This window comes from Sciurus carolinensis, chromosome 14, assembly GCF_902686445.1.
Source record: "Sciurus carolinensis chromosome 14, mSciCar1.2, whole genome shotgun sequence".
NCBI classification, from domain to species: Eukaryota; Metazoa; Chordata; class Mammalia; order Rodentia; family Sciuridae; genus Sciurus; species Sciurus carolinensis.
Genome location: NC_062226.1, coordinates 64,257,399 through 64,272,497, shown reverse-complemented (window position 1 = coordinate 64,272,497; position 15,099 = coordinate 64,257,399). Strand labels below are relative to the sequence as shown.

Genomic DNA, 15,099 nt, shown 5'->3' with positions numbered 1-15,099 from the left:
CTCTTAAGGCCATTATTATCCTAAACTTATTAGTCCATTAGAGACTCAAGTAAATAGGTAGTAGTCTCAGTTCCTTTCTTTCTAGAAAGCTCCTTGTCTCCTAATAGATTTAGCTACCTATGCCTCACTACCAACTCTGCACACAAAGGCATATTAGGAGGGCAGCAGTTGTTGGTCCATAAAAGATCCTATTTACCATTTCCTCCTAAGATAACCAATAAGGGCCCCAGCATGATCTGTTGAGTTCCAGAGAAGAAGCTAGCAATTTCTGTTGCTAAAGTAGTGTCAAGTTCTGCTTTCAGCTCATTTTTAAGTTTCATGAAGACAGGGACTGTGTTTCTATCATTCACCAATATGTGCCCCGTGTTTAAAGCATTATCTGACTTATCTGAGATTTCAATAAAATTGTAAACCTTGAACCTACTAAATGCAGATGGATATGCCACAACTGCCCTGTTCAATATAATGACTATTTAAATTTAAATTAAATAAAAATTCAATTCATTAATTACATTTTAATTGCTCACACATTGTTAGTGCTCAAGAGTCACTTGCAGCCAGTGGCTACCATATTTAACACAGCAGATATGCAACATTAAATCACAGCAGAAAATTATTAGGTGACACTGTGTTAGACCCTTTACAAACTTCTTTTTTCTAAATCCCACCAAAATTGCTTGAGTTGGAAGTAGTGTCTTTATTTTACAGATGAAGGAACTGAGGCTCAGAAAATTATCTGACTTCCAAAAGTCATCTAGCTTGTATGCGAACACGGGTACACAGGTCTGACTCTAAAACCTGTAATTTTTTTGGTTGAAAAAAATAAAAATTGGTTCAGTCTGAAAAGTATAATCTTTGGGAAATTGAAGGCAAAAACAAGTTCTCAATACAAAAGAATTGAGTAACTTTATCATTGATTTGCTGAGCCAATGACAAGTCAAGTTAGAATCCAGAAGGAGTCACCAGCTATAGAATCTAGATCTCTAGAACAAGTATCCAGATCTTGAGAAGTATTTCTCAAACTCTGTTGAAGGATTATTTTGTTTGTTTTAATTTCTAGTATGTTGATATTTTATAATAAGCACTATAAATTAATTACTAAAAAATGTAATGGAAGAAACAAAAACATAAAACAATAAACCCTATTTTTCTTTAGATACAATAAATATCAAATTTCAAAAAACACAATCGGAAAAAATAATAAAGAATTATTACAAAAGTTTCTAAATGTTTACACTCAATTTCTATGCTTATCATAGACTGGTAACAAACAGTTTGCCTACTGACACTAGCCCATAGACCAGACTGTAAATGGCACCACCCTAGAAGACTGAGACAGAACTTTAGAGGGATCTATACCAACAGCCACAGATGCTGGTTTATGGTTGCCATGGAACCACAGAGAAAAGTGCGTTCACCTCTGGCCTTAGAGAGGCCTCGATTGAAAACGACAACATTCAAGATTTGTTCTTCTGGGGTAACCACTGGGTTCCTCTAAAATGCAAATGTTAGGGGAGACTACAATGCTGGGTAGAGTCCCTCAAACTCTGGGTGAGATCAGGATGTTTATGATGGAATTACTAAAAACCTGGTGCTTTTACAGAAATAGCAATGGAATTCAGGAACCCAGGCAATGGCATCAAGTTGAGCATCAAGTCCTAGAAGAGAATCAGTGGAAGGGACATGTAATGGGGAAAGAAATGAAAGCAGGGGATTTAGTGGTGAACAACAAACTTGTGCTTTTGCTACATTAGTCACTTTAAATCATCAGTCATTTAAATCTTAGTGAAAATTAAGCAATCATACATTCGGCTCTGTACCAGGGAAGGAAGGCAGGAAGTAAGTGGCAGTTGAGACTAGAATGGAAAAGGGAGAGAATATTCTAGAACCAGACATTTCTTGGATTACATACCAAATTAGAAGCCCCTCAGCATCTAATTGACTGGGGGATCCAAGGGCAAACAAAGGAATAATAACTGAAGGACTTTTTGTTGTTGTTCAGTCCTGGCCTAGAGGCCAGATTTTACATTATATATTACCCAGCCTGAAGTCCCAAACCACAGTGGACATTTGAAGCTCTATATTTGAATATACTTTTTGTTCTGCCATAGTTTAATCTATAAACAGAATAATTTTCTCATTGTTCAATACCAGAGCTGCAAAAGCCCAATACGCTGTTTACTGATCTCAAAGAAAAAATTTGAAGGACTCAATGGAGAAGGTTTAGACATTTTATTAATCACATGGTGTTCCTCAGCAGCAAGTGGCAGGCCGGGACAAAATGGGGGGCCACACTGCACCTAAGAGCAAATGGATCACCTAGGGTAGGTTGCATGCCCACTGCACAGTTGGATTTTTCCAGAGGTTTTATGAGGAAATTCCTTTACTTTACAACCAAGCTTGCTCTGCTTTGATCCCCACCTAAAGATTGGAGACAAGGAAGTGTCCAATTTCCCTTCTCCTTACTTTCTTTATCACGTTCTTTGAAGTCCTTCTTATCTCATCACTAGGAACAACAAACCTTCCTAAGTACTGACTGGTGTTTACCCCAACACTAATTCTATTTCTGGGATTTTTATTATTTCAGGCACAACAAAAAGATCTGTCAGCACAGTAAAGAGGGAAGTGAACGAAGATGTGAGTAAGCATGAGTTTGCTTTTCTTTTTCACCCCCTTTTCTCTCTTAGCTTGAATTAAAAGATATAACCATCCCTCAGTATCCATAGGGAATTGATTCCCAGGAACCCCCTCCCCACAGATACCAAAATAAGCAGATGTTCAAGTCCTTCTCAAAAAAGGGCATAATATTTGCAGATAAACCTGTGTACATCCCCCATATACTTCAAATCATCTCTAGATTACTTATAATACCTAATGCAATGTAGATGCTATATAAATAGTTATACTATATTGTTTGGTGAATAATGACAAGAAAGTCTACTTGTTCGGTACAGACACAATTTTTTTTAAAAAAAATTTTCAATCCTTAGTTGTTTTAACTCACAGATGTAGACACCCATGGATACAGAGGGGCACCTGCAACCACTCTTCTATTAATTCATGAAAGGCAACAGAATAGTTTCAGCTTATATAGAATCACCCTGTTCTGTGGCATTTTAACTAAGTCTTGGTCTTGCTATCCTGCATTGTTCCATATCTTTCTTGGAGAACAAAGATGGTGTCTGCTCTTCAGCCCCAAAGCAATTATGCCATGTTTTGCTCAGTCTTCATTCCTGAGCTCTCCTAGGCCATACTGTACAAGAGGTCTGGGCTCACAAAGTTAAAACATGGTTAAAATTTGCCAGTAAAGAGAAGATACTCAACCCGGATACAATCAACAACTTACATTTGCAACAATGATTAAGAAGTATATTGTTGAGGGCTAGGATTCAAGAGCAATACTGGGTGAATAGAAGTCTCTTTGTGAGGCTAAAAGGCTTGGAGCTGGAATTCGTGGAAGAAGAAGAAGAATGAATGTGTAGATCACAAGGGGGGGCCGCTGAAGTCATTCAGGCTGGTTAGATGGAAAATGTAGACCATGTGGAAGAGGTGCTCTGGGGTCAGGGGGCCTGGGTCATGTAGGAAAATGGATACTTTGAGCTTTTTGGCAAAAACCTACTTTCCTTTTATGGTCTAGGAATCATATGGCATGATGCATGGATTCATGGGTTTGCCAAAATGACACAGGAAAATCAGAGAAACTTTAAATAACTTTCTATCAGTAATTCAGAATATTCAAAAGTACTCATTTTATTATTCTGCTGAATATAGCACCCGTTCCAGAAGTACCAACTGTGAAAACAACCCTTCAAATTCCAGGGTCTGTGTCCAGCTCTTACATAAGAGATGGCAGTCATACGCACAGAATGTAATGGAAAGGGGCCTCTGCACCCTCCCCTTCTCCCACTACTGGTCTGAAAGCCATTCTTGAAATCGTATCCTCACTGCATACTCATACCCTGGGCACAGAACCAAAGAACAAATGCAGCTAGGGAAGGACTGTTCTGAGGTCCGATTACCCTGAGCTGCTCTGAATTGGCAATGAGATCTTGACTCATAAAAGTTTCCAATTAGCAATTGCAGTCCTGATCAAATATCCATTTATTAAGAAATAAAAATAGTGGATGCCTCTAAAAGTCTTCCTGGCCTAAAGGTGATTTTCCAGGAAAGGCAACAGTGTTTATCTGTGTTTTGTGGGCTCAGAGTCTTTGTATAAGCAATTCCTTCAGCGGCTCAGTATAGGGAAGAAGTGTTGAAAGTCCTGAGAGCAGAAGTGGTCAACTCAGATGCCCACTGGGGTTGGGCAGGTGATGAAATGAATGCAAAGGATCTAGTACAACCAGAAAGGGAGTACTGGGAACTCCTGCCATCTGCAGAACATATGGCCTGTCAATTCAGCACTAGCCTGGCACTGCCAAGATGAAAATCCAGATGTTTACATAAAATCTATTTGTTAAGTGCTGGCTGAAAATATTTTAAACCAAACAGACCAAACTAAATGTGCCCACAGGTTAATATGGCTTGTGGGTGATCAGTTCACAACCTCTGTCCTAAAGAGAAAATGCTACCAGAAAAGGGGCTTAGAATCTGAGCAACTAGGAAATTTCTCTCTTTGAGGAATCAGGGAGCACACAAGGGTGTGTTAAATGTCCTAACTGTCTTAAACCATAGACTGCCACATAGTCTGAATACAGGACTATTAAAGAGCAGCTTTGTTGGGTTAACAGGGTACCAAGCATACTTAATAAGTACTTTTCCTTATAAACAGGAAAATCTCAGACCTTCTTTTAATGGCAACTGAAATTCAAAATAACTATCTTGACTAAATTCAAATTTTAAAAATGAGAATATTTCCTTTTTTCCCAATTATATATAGTCACACACTCTCCCTTCTAGCCAGTGGGTGCAGGGGAAATGAGGGACATGAGACAGTGATGTTCTTTTCTCTCCCTCCCACTCTCTGGCACTTATCTGAAAAGATGTGATATAAGATTAGAAGGTCAGGACTATTGAGATATACATCACAGAAAACGTTCACATGTGCACCCAACTAGATGCATATAGAAAGATTCTGGGTGCCATTACTTATAACTGCAGCAAATTGGAAACAATCACATATGTATCAATAGAGTAGATGAATAGGAGTACTTAACTAAACTGTAATTGAAATGAAAGAAAAAACTAGGTTTTTTTTAGATAAATATGTCTAAACAATGTAATTTTGAGCAGAAAGATCACAGAAATACCTATTATAGAAAGATTTTTAAAACAAAGATAATTCTTCAGTAGTTTTTATGGGAAATATTCATATGAATTAAAAGTACAAAACCAGCACAGCAATAATGAACACCAAATTCATCCTCATTTTAAAAAAATTTTATTGATGCATTATAATTATACATACTAGTGAGATTCATTGTGACATAGTCGTAGATGCCCATAACATAATTTGGTCAATTTCCTTCCCTAGTATTTCCCTTTCCCTCCCCACTGCCTTCTCCCTGTTTCTCTTCCTCTACTCTACCAGTCTGCCTTCTATTTTCATGAGATCCACCCCCCACACCTTTTTCCCCCTCTTTTTCTTCTAACTTCCACATTGAGAGAAAAGATATGGCTCTTGACTATGAATCTGGCTAGTTTTTGATTAACATAATGCTCCCAAATTCAACCTCTTAAACTGCATGTGCAGGTGGATGTGCAGGTGTCTACCGTATTATTCTCCATACTTTGTTTTATGCCTAAATATTCACTTTTATTTTAAAAAAGTGCTCATGGTCAAGTATGGTGGACCTGTAATCCCAGCTGCCTGGGTGGTTTGAAGCAAGAGAATTGTAAGTATAAGGGCAACCTGGGTAATTTAGTGAGACCCTGCCTCAAAACAAAATAAAAAAGGGACTGGGAGGTGTAGTTCAATGATGGAGTGCTCCTGGGTTTTATCCCCAGTACCACGGGATAAAAAATGCTCATGACTCAAATTCAGGAGATTTAAATTTGAATTTTTCTGTGAACTGGCTGCAGAACTATAGGTAAAAATCCATTGCCTCTCTAAGTTTCAGTTTTATTATCTGTAAATTGAGAAATTGGGACCAAATCCAGAAAGGTAAACAGGCTTTATCTCAGGCCAAGGATGCTAGGAGCATCTTCTAGGTGAGGAGTATGGTGATGGATGAATGATGTTGCCTTAGGTATGGGACAGAGAGAAGTCCACAGGGTCTAGCAATGAGTAGGTACTCTTTTCTTCTAAAATGACTGTGTACTTATTGATCAGAGTTTTCTTTCTTGTCATGTACATACATATTTTAACACTTATCTAATGTTGATATGTACTATATGTATACTATATGTTTCAGTTGCATTCAGTTAGTTTTCTGATTAGCCTAAGTCTTTGAATTCCTGTTTAGATCTATATACAGCTATTGATTAATGATCAGCAATGATAGAAAAAAATGGCTTGTTTTTATTCAGAGTAATGTTTTATGGTTTTTGTCAAGAAATAGACCTATGTATTAGATTTAGTAGATACATTTTAAGTTCTTGCCAGATCATTCGCCAGTTATTAACTGTTTAGCAAGTACTAATTTAGCATTTTGGCTATTATTTCCTGACAAAGAAAAGGAGCAGAGCATGAAGATACTGCTTTTGAGAAGAGGTTAACTATGTGCCCTAGTGTTTGAGTATGAGGGAAAGTGGTGCCAGTTTCCAGAGTCAAGGGCACATCATAGAAATGGAGCCAATAGTGGGGGGAGGCAAGTGGAAAGAGAGGGACAGAGGGAGAAAGACAGACTAACTGATTCATTTTTAAAAACTGGTTCACAGATTGTGGAGGCTGGCAAGTCTGAAATCTGTAGGCTGGGCCAGCAGACTGGAAACTCAGGCAAAATCTTCATGTTATAGAATCTTCTGTGGGAAACCTGATTTTGCTCTCAAGGCCTTCAACCGATTAAATGAAGCCACCTGAGTTGTGGAATGTAATCTACCTTACTTAAAAAGAGTTTGAAAATAAAAACTGTCTGATGATAAATGTTAGTCACAGCTACATTCACAATGACATCTAGACTAGCATTTGACCAGAGAACTGGGCTCCATGATGCTAAAATTAAGCAAGAGATGGAGGGGAGGCAGTCTAGGTCCTGCAGTTGGTTAGAGAAATTTGCCTTGTCAGACATACCCAAGCCTTTAAAAAGAGAAGGAACCATCTATTATCTGGTCACTGGAGTTGTCTAACAGGCAACTGTCTAATACCTGCTCATGCATGAACCTGCCACTCCAGATTTGCATGCAGACTGTTTGGGGGTTTTATTTAGTTCAGTAAAAATTTTTTTCTCACTGTCTCTCAGCCTCTCAGCAATAAAAAGACCTCTGTGATTCCAGAGTCTATTATGTATTTTGAAAAATGAATATCTGAGTAAATCTAGAGGGGAGGAAAACTCATAATCAAAAGGACTTGATGAAATCAAACCAAAATTTTGAAAATGATTTCTCAATGAAATGGACATCATGAAATAGTTTGACTTATCTAATATCTTATTTTCTTTAACAACACCCAATGAGGATTTTAAATCTTTATAGTGAGTCTGGGGACAGTCCCTTAAAGGGGAGTCAGCACACCACTGCCAGATCCAATCCCAACCCTGTTTTCATTATCATGTTAGTCTCTTGTCCATTTAGATGGACCAGATCTAAATTCTTTCCCAAGATTTTTCAGACCTTTTGACAGACACATCTTACTAAGCCAACTTCATCTATTCCCCTCAACAAAGCTTTCCTCAAGTCAAGCTGTCCCCACCACGACCACCATCACCATCCTTACTCCTTCCCTTGCCAAACTTATTCCCACCTTTGCTTTTGCTCATTTTGACTGCTGCCTGGAATGCCCTCCATGATCCTCTTGCTTACCCAAATTCAAACTCCTTGCAGGGTCTACTTTAAGATACCATAATAATTAACTTTATGTTTACGATGCCAGCCTACTGTTCTAAATATTTTAGAGATATTAACTCATTTAATCCTTTAGGTAATTTCTCAGGTATATACTCCCTCACCCCCATTTCATAGATGTCAAAACTAAATACAGAGAGGTTAAATAATTTGCCCAAGGTCTGGTAAATACTAGGCCCAGTAAATTGACCCAGGTATCCAAGTTCAGAATCCACACCTACACACCACACTATCCTTCCTTGCTTGATCTACAAGATTCTCTCCCATCTCATGCCTCTGCATTGAACACATACAGTCTAACCCACTCTCAGCATGATTACAGCATTATTTTATGGCTGCATCCATGTTTCTACATTTTATGTTTACTTGGCTAGTGTAAATACAGTGATATATTAGTGTTAATACAGCTATCCAAAGTTTGATATTTTTTCCCATTATCCCTTTGCTGTGCATCTTATATTCTGTAAAAATTTGAAAGATGACTGATTTTGACCAAATTTGACTCACTACTATATATATTTTTTCTGAATATAAAAATAAAAAAGAATGAGGGAAAAGGGAAACACTGAGGAACAATATTGACCAAATTTGTATTGTTATATCATGTGAATACACAAATATCTCACAAGGAATCCTACTATTCTATGTTAGTATAATGCAGCAATAAAAATAGGGAAAAATGAAATAAACAAAAAGAAAAATTATAAAGAATGTTAAAATAATGTAAAATGTGTTTCCAGAAATTGCCAAAATTAATATTGTAATATTGCTTAGGCCCTGCCAGTAGTAGGCTCTCAATCGCCCATACCCATTCTTTGCCAACTCAGCTCAATTTGACCATTAAACTCTCCATTGTGAGGAAGTGTGCACTTCCGGGCTGCCTGAGAGTCATCTTATACCCTCATATCCTGACTCATCATCATCTTGAGAGATGGATTCTTGGACTTGGCCTGGGCATGTCCATTGCACATACTTCTGACAGACTTTCATTTAGATGAATATTCTCCCTTCACACTTAAGAAAGGAAGGGTTTGCTAGTTTTATTTCACTGGCCAGTAACTGAAGCCAGATCTGATTATTGTGAAAGTGCCCAGCAGGGATCAGTTGTTCAGGGGTGTTTTCCACTCTGTGGTTCTACTCCTAACTTTCTAGGTAATTCTGGGAAAGTTGTTTCATGTTCTTATTGTTATGGAAATCCATACTCCTCAATCTCCCCAGATGGACCTTCAAGGCTTTTATTTTTGTACAGTAAAGGGAAAAGATTCAGATAAAACTAGAGATTGCCAGACATAATTCATTCCCATCCTCCTCTATGGTGAGTGTGGAGGTTGTTTGTGCTGTTTCACCATTTCCTGTATCTCTTGCCTGTGTACATGGTAGAACTGACTTCCCTGCAATTGTAATTATGTGGTCATGTTACCTGCTTTGGTAAATTTGAGATAGTAATTGCTATATCAGCCTCAGTCTCTTAGAAAGTAAAAATTAGGAGAAAACTTTGCTGACCTTCAGTTGACATGGAGCATGAACAAAAATAAAACTTTGTTTATTATATTGAGATTTTGGAGTTATATGTTACTGCAGCATACTCTAGTATATCCTGAGTGATACAACAAGGGAGAGCTAGAACCTATACTCAAAAAACTACATGTTGTCATTTTAAATTTCCCTCCTGAAGAATACTAATGTAGGAAAATTTTTTCTATATAATAAAAAGTAGAAAAAGGTAATATGTAAAAATCTACTATATCAGACTGCGGTTGTGGCTCAATGGTAGAACACTTGCCTAGCATGCATAAGGCACTGAGTTTAATTCCCAGCACCACATAAAAATAAATAAATAAACAAAATAAAGGTATCGTGTCCATCTACAACTAAATATTTTTAAATCTACTATATCATCTGTATTCTATTAAAAAGTTTACATATTCACCTCACCCCTTTCTCCAAAAGAAAGAAAAGGAGAGGGAGAAATATGAACATGTCAAGAATTATTATCTTTGGGTTATGGAATCTTGGATGGTTTTCTACCTTGTTTCATGAATTTTCTTCATACTTGAATATATTTTAAATGTACCAACATATTCTATTTACATACCCAGGGCTGCCTGTTAAATAAAAAGAGATAGATCTCCTACTCACCTCTCTGTCTCTTAGTAGTTGAAGGATTATATAGGACTCTTCCTTTGGTCCCTGTCAACTCTGGAGAAGGCAATGCTATACTTACCTTTAAAGGTACATACCCATATCTTAGTTGCCTTTCAAAGATTTCTAGCACAGCTACTTTAAAAAAGATGTATATGCTGCAAGGACACAAGAGATGAGATGATTTGTATAACGTTATCTCAAAACTTAGCAGGTAGAATAGGATCTGCCACTCAGGCCCCCTGAGTCCTCATCTGTGGTACACTGATCTTTGCATTTGTAGAAGCTATCTTGCATCTAACCTTACTTGTGCTACTCTTGGGCTTGTGCCTTCTTGCTCTTATGCAGACAAGTAGGCTGTCAAGCAATAACACTTTAGGAGTTGATTCTGATGCCATAAATATGTATCATGGGTCTTTTAAAAAAGAGATCATTTAATCACCAAACGACGCTTTGTTAGAGCTTGCAGACTGTGTAGTCTGGCTTCCTTATTTTAGAGTGATATTGGGACTAAGAAATAAAAAGTGAATGACATAATGATGGAAAAAATAGATCTTGCAATTCTCAGTGTGGTGCTATTCTTTCATTTATTATTCATCCATTCACAAACCTGTACTAAGCGTCTACTATTTGTGAGACTGTGTTCCGGGTAGTCTTTATGGAAATTATAAGAATGAATTAAGCTTAATATCAGTCTTCCAAGATTCTTACAATCAAATATTAGAGATAAGATACTCAAAAAGACTGTTCTCATTGGTATAATTTAGGTTAAAATTCAAATAAAAGGAGCCAGCTTTCTATATACCTTCTGGCAATGGGCCCATTCTCTCTTTCTGTTTTGTTTTGTTTTGTGTTGTTTTGTGTGGTTTGTCTGCATGAGAATCCTGTCTTGTCCCTAAGAACTTTCACCCGGAACTAAACACAACCTCAGCATTCTACTAGTATTTCCTTTCCTTTTTCCTATTCCAGTGGTTCCCAATTGTTTTCTATTTCCATTACAAAGGAAATTACAATTAGAACTGCTATAAATAAAGCACATTTAAATAGTGGTAGAGAATATATAAGGAACTCAAACAACTCAACAGTGGGAAGAATCTGATTTAAAAATGGGCAAATAAACATGAAAAAATGTTCAACATCCCTAACCTCCAGAAAAATGCAAATCAAAACACAATGACATGTCACCTCACTTCAGTGAGAATGAATAGCTATTATCAAAAAGACAAAAGATAAGTACTGGCAAGGATGTGGAGAAAATTAAACCCTTGCAACCTGTTAGAATATCAATTAGTTACAGAAAATACTATTCAGTTTCCTTAAAAATCTAGAAATAGAACTACCCTGTAACGAGCAATTACTCTACTGGGTGTATAGCTAAAGGAAAGGAAATGGGCATATTGAAGAGATACATGCACTGCCATGTTCATTGTAGCACTATTCACAATAGCCAAGTTACGAAATCCACTAGTTTTCCTTTGATGAGTGAATGGATAAAGAAAATGTGCTATAATAAACAATGGAATATTATTCAACCATAATGAATGAATCTTGTCATTTGTGGTGACATAGATAAAACTGAAGGACATTGTATTACATAAAATAAACCAGGCACAGAAAGACAATACATATTCTCACTTACATGTGGAAGCTAAAATAGTTTATCTCATAAAAGTAGAGCGTAGAATAGTGGTTATCAGAGACTAAGAAGTATACAGGGAGATCAAGAGAGAATGAATACAGGGATGTGGTTGGACAGGAGAAATAATTTGTTCTATAGCACAGTTGGATAGCTATGGTTGACAAGCAATTATATGTTTTGAAATAGTGGAGAGGAGTTGAATATTTCCAAAACAAACAAATGATAAATATTTGGATATACTATTGATAATGGGTATACTAATAACCCTGATCTGATCATTTTACACTATACAGTATTGAAATATCACACTGTACCCCATAAATATGCCTAGTTATTATGAATCAATTAAATTTAAAAAATTTTTAATTTAAATAAGTAATGGAATTGGAATAGAGAATATAAATACCCTACTACATTTTCCAGTAAGAGCCTCGAGCTACCTTGTGCTTCTCAGAACTTATTTGGAAAATCATGTAGCCCTCATGTCACCCTTTTATTCCAAAGCCCATCCTATTAAGCCTCATAATCCTCAGAATTGCCTACCCCACATCAAGTGACTTCAAGTTTCCTTTCCTTTCTGCTCAGGGAAAGAAGCATAGGGAAGAAGGAGGGGACTGCCGAAGTCATTAGCAACAGTCTACAAAGTCATCCTCCTGAGGCATGAACAGGGAGAGCAGGGTGGAGAATGGATCTGCGGGAACTATTAAAAATATGTGGTGCAATAAGGAACTGTAAAAGATTTTGAATAGCAAGCCCCATACAGTGTGCTCCAGTATTATCAAAGTGTATGTGGCCCTTAGAATGGAGGGGGCTGGCTCCTATAATAGATCTACAAAGAGACTTGGACTTGGGCAGTGGTAGAGAGAGTGGGATGAAAGATTTTGAACCATGCTGTTTCCAGACAGATGTGTGTTTTCTAAAGCAGTTTCTCACTGCAGTCTATTTTTGAGAGGTAATATATTTTTCTAATCAGAAATGTGTGTTTTTTTTTTCCTAATTGTGGACTTTTCTCCCCAGATCTGAACCTGTAGTCTTAGGAGCTAGAGTGAACTGATACTACATGCTCAAGAGTCTTCCAGAATCTGTAATAGCAAGCAAGTGCCGTTTGCATTTTTCAAATACCTTTGGATCACCCAGCACTTTAATCAAGAGCCTGCAGAAAGACTGGATAGTACCTGGCCATGGTTAGAGGAACTCAACAGCCCAGCCCTTCATTGCTTGTGGCTCTCATCCCTGCAGCCTGTGGCCCTGAACAAACACTATTGCACTTTAGAAAGTTACTCCTTGGGATCCTGGCTCCTAGTGAGTATCCTGAGGTTCCTTCTTGCTGCCAGACTGAAAGTAAAGGGAATTATTTCCCCCTAACTTTCCAAAGCAAGTCAGAAGCAGATATGTGTGGAAATTTCCAGTTACAGAAACAAACAGATTGCCAATGGTTATTTTTATCTATCACTTCTTCTGGAGACTGAAAGCTTACAGTCAGGGCTTTGTACAAACTCAAGCCATAAGTGACATATTTTATGGCTTCCCAGAATCTTGATAGCATTTGAAGTTGTTCTAATGATCAGAAAGCATTTAAGTATACATTAAGTACACAAATTGTGGAGAAAAGACATTGAGTTTTTTTTTTTTTTTTTTCATTAAGGTCTATATCACAAAATATTTTTTTTAGCCAAAATGGTACCATGTTAAATGTTTTTTTTTAAACTACATTTTCCTTAAGAAAATTTTTCTTTAACCTTCAAAATAAATGGTATATAGTAAAAATACTTAGCAAGCAGAGATTTCAGATGAGTAGTTACAGTGGTCAAAGTAAACTTTTCCTGGTCCTTTGTCTAATTTTAAATTTAATCTTAGTCAAACTCAGTGCCTCAGTTTCCATGCTGTTGAAACAGTGATGCTCACTAGTCAGGACATTTGATGATTAGCACTATGGAAACCCTGTAGGTTCCCATTATGTTTATTGAAGGGAAGAATGACTGGTTTACACAAGTTATTTGTCTTGTATTTGGTCTTCATGCTGGAGTCATGAAGCTCAGGGCATTAATTGACCCATGAACTCTCCAAATGTGTACATGAGCTAGTATAACAGTATCAGGTTAGCAGGTCTAAAATATGCTCTTTAACTGATACTTAGACTCAGCAGAATTTGGGATTAACAAGAATGAAGGAATGTGAAAATGAGTAACAAATTATGCATCTTAGTTTCTCAAATGTCTCTGTATAAGTCAGAAAATACCTCTGAAAATAAAACTCAATATTTTTTGCTTTTTGTGGGCTTTTGTTTGTTTGTTTGTTTTTTGGTATCAAGGATTAAACCCAGGGTCACTTAACCACTGAGCAACATCCCCAGCTCTCTTTATTATTTTTATTTTGAGGCAGGGTCTTGCTAATTTGCTCAGAGCCTCCCTAAATTGCTGAGACTGGCTTTGAACTTGGAATCCTTCTGCCTCAGCCTCCCTGAGCCTCTGGGACTGCAGACGTGCACCACCATACTCAGCTCAATTGTTCATTCTTTAGAGTGTTTCAAATATTCTATTTTGGGCTTCATGGCTTCCTGAAGTTACTACATTTAATATTCTGTCAGGCCATTTGGCTACCATTGATTTGAAAGCCTTGGGGGCACTCTTTTCAGCAGCACCTTTTTCAACAGAGTAGGGCTCCCTTGGGGCTGGGAAGCAGCCCAGGGACCCTACCCTGCTGCACTTTCCAGTGCCACAGACAAGAGAACAGGCAGACAAGGTTTGCTTCTTGGGAAGTAAGCACGCCTATGCTGGGCCTTACCTCCCCGATCTGTGATTGACATGTTGAATCCTGATTGACAATCAGGATTGGGTGATTGTCTTTAACTCCAGGAATCCAGTTGCATAATAGATTCAAAATACTGTCATCTTTTGTCCTAGACTGGGGCCATTTTCTATACTACAAATAAGGTGAAGAGTACTCAATCTGGTATCCTAAAACTTGAGCACTGTCATGGGAGACCATAAAGCAATGTGTCTCCATGTGAGAAATATTTTATACTGTAGCATACTATCTTAACAGCTAATATTTATCAAGTACTTACTATATACCCAATGTCATTAAGCACTTTACACATACTATTGGAATGAATTCTCTCAAACCCCACTGGAAGAGGCACTGTTAATGTCTCCACTTTATAGATAAGTGAAGTGAGGCACAGAGAGGTTAAGTAATTTGGTTAAGGCTCCCTTTCAATGTGGAAGGGACAGAGCTGGGACAATGAACCTCTATTTCTTATAACCCTTAATGTTCCCTGGTTTCCTACCAGATGGGACTTTAAGGTGGGATTTTACCAGTCTCATGCATCCTGTGGTCTCTTCACTGGTCCAGGATTAATTTCACTCTTGCTCTTTATA

General features: G+C 37.5%; 1 protein-coding gene across 4 annotated transcripts in view; it reads left to right on the top strand.

The window, feature by feature from the left end:
• Pdcd1lg2 (programmed cell death 1 ligand 2) overlaps positions 1-13,985 on the top strand; it is a 64,707-nt gene extending 50,722 nt beyond the window's left edge. Inside the window, exons 5-7 of one of the 4 annotated variants that reach the window (XM_047525000.1) lie at positions 2,588-2,637; positions 5,767-5,831; positions 6,817-6,883. In XM_047525000.1, the coding sequence (XP_047380956.1) occupies positions 2,588-2,637; positions 5,767-5,796 (80 nt within the window). In that variant the 3' untranslated portion in view covers positions 5,797-5,831; positions 6,817-6,883. Of the gene's footprint in view, positions 1-2,587; positions 2,642-5,766; positions 5,832-6,816; positions 6,884-12,736 lie in introns of those variants that run through there. The other 3 variants (XM_047525001.1, XM_047524998.1, XM_047524999.1) reach the window with 3 other exon arrangements.
• The last annotated feature ends 1,114 nt before the right edge of the window (positions 13,986-15,099 follow it).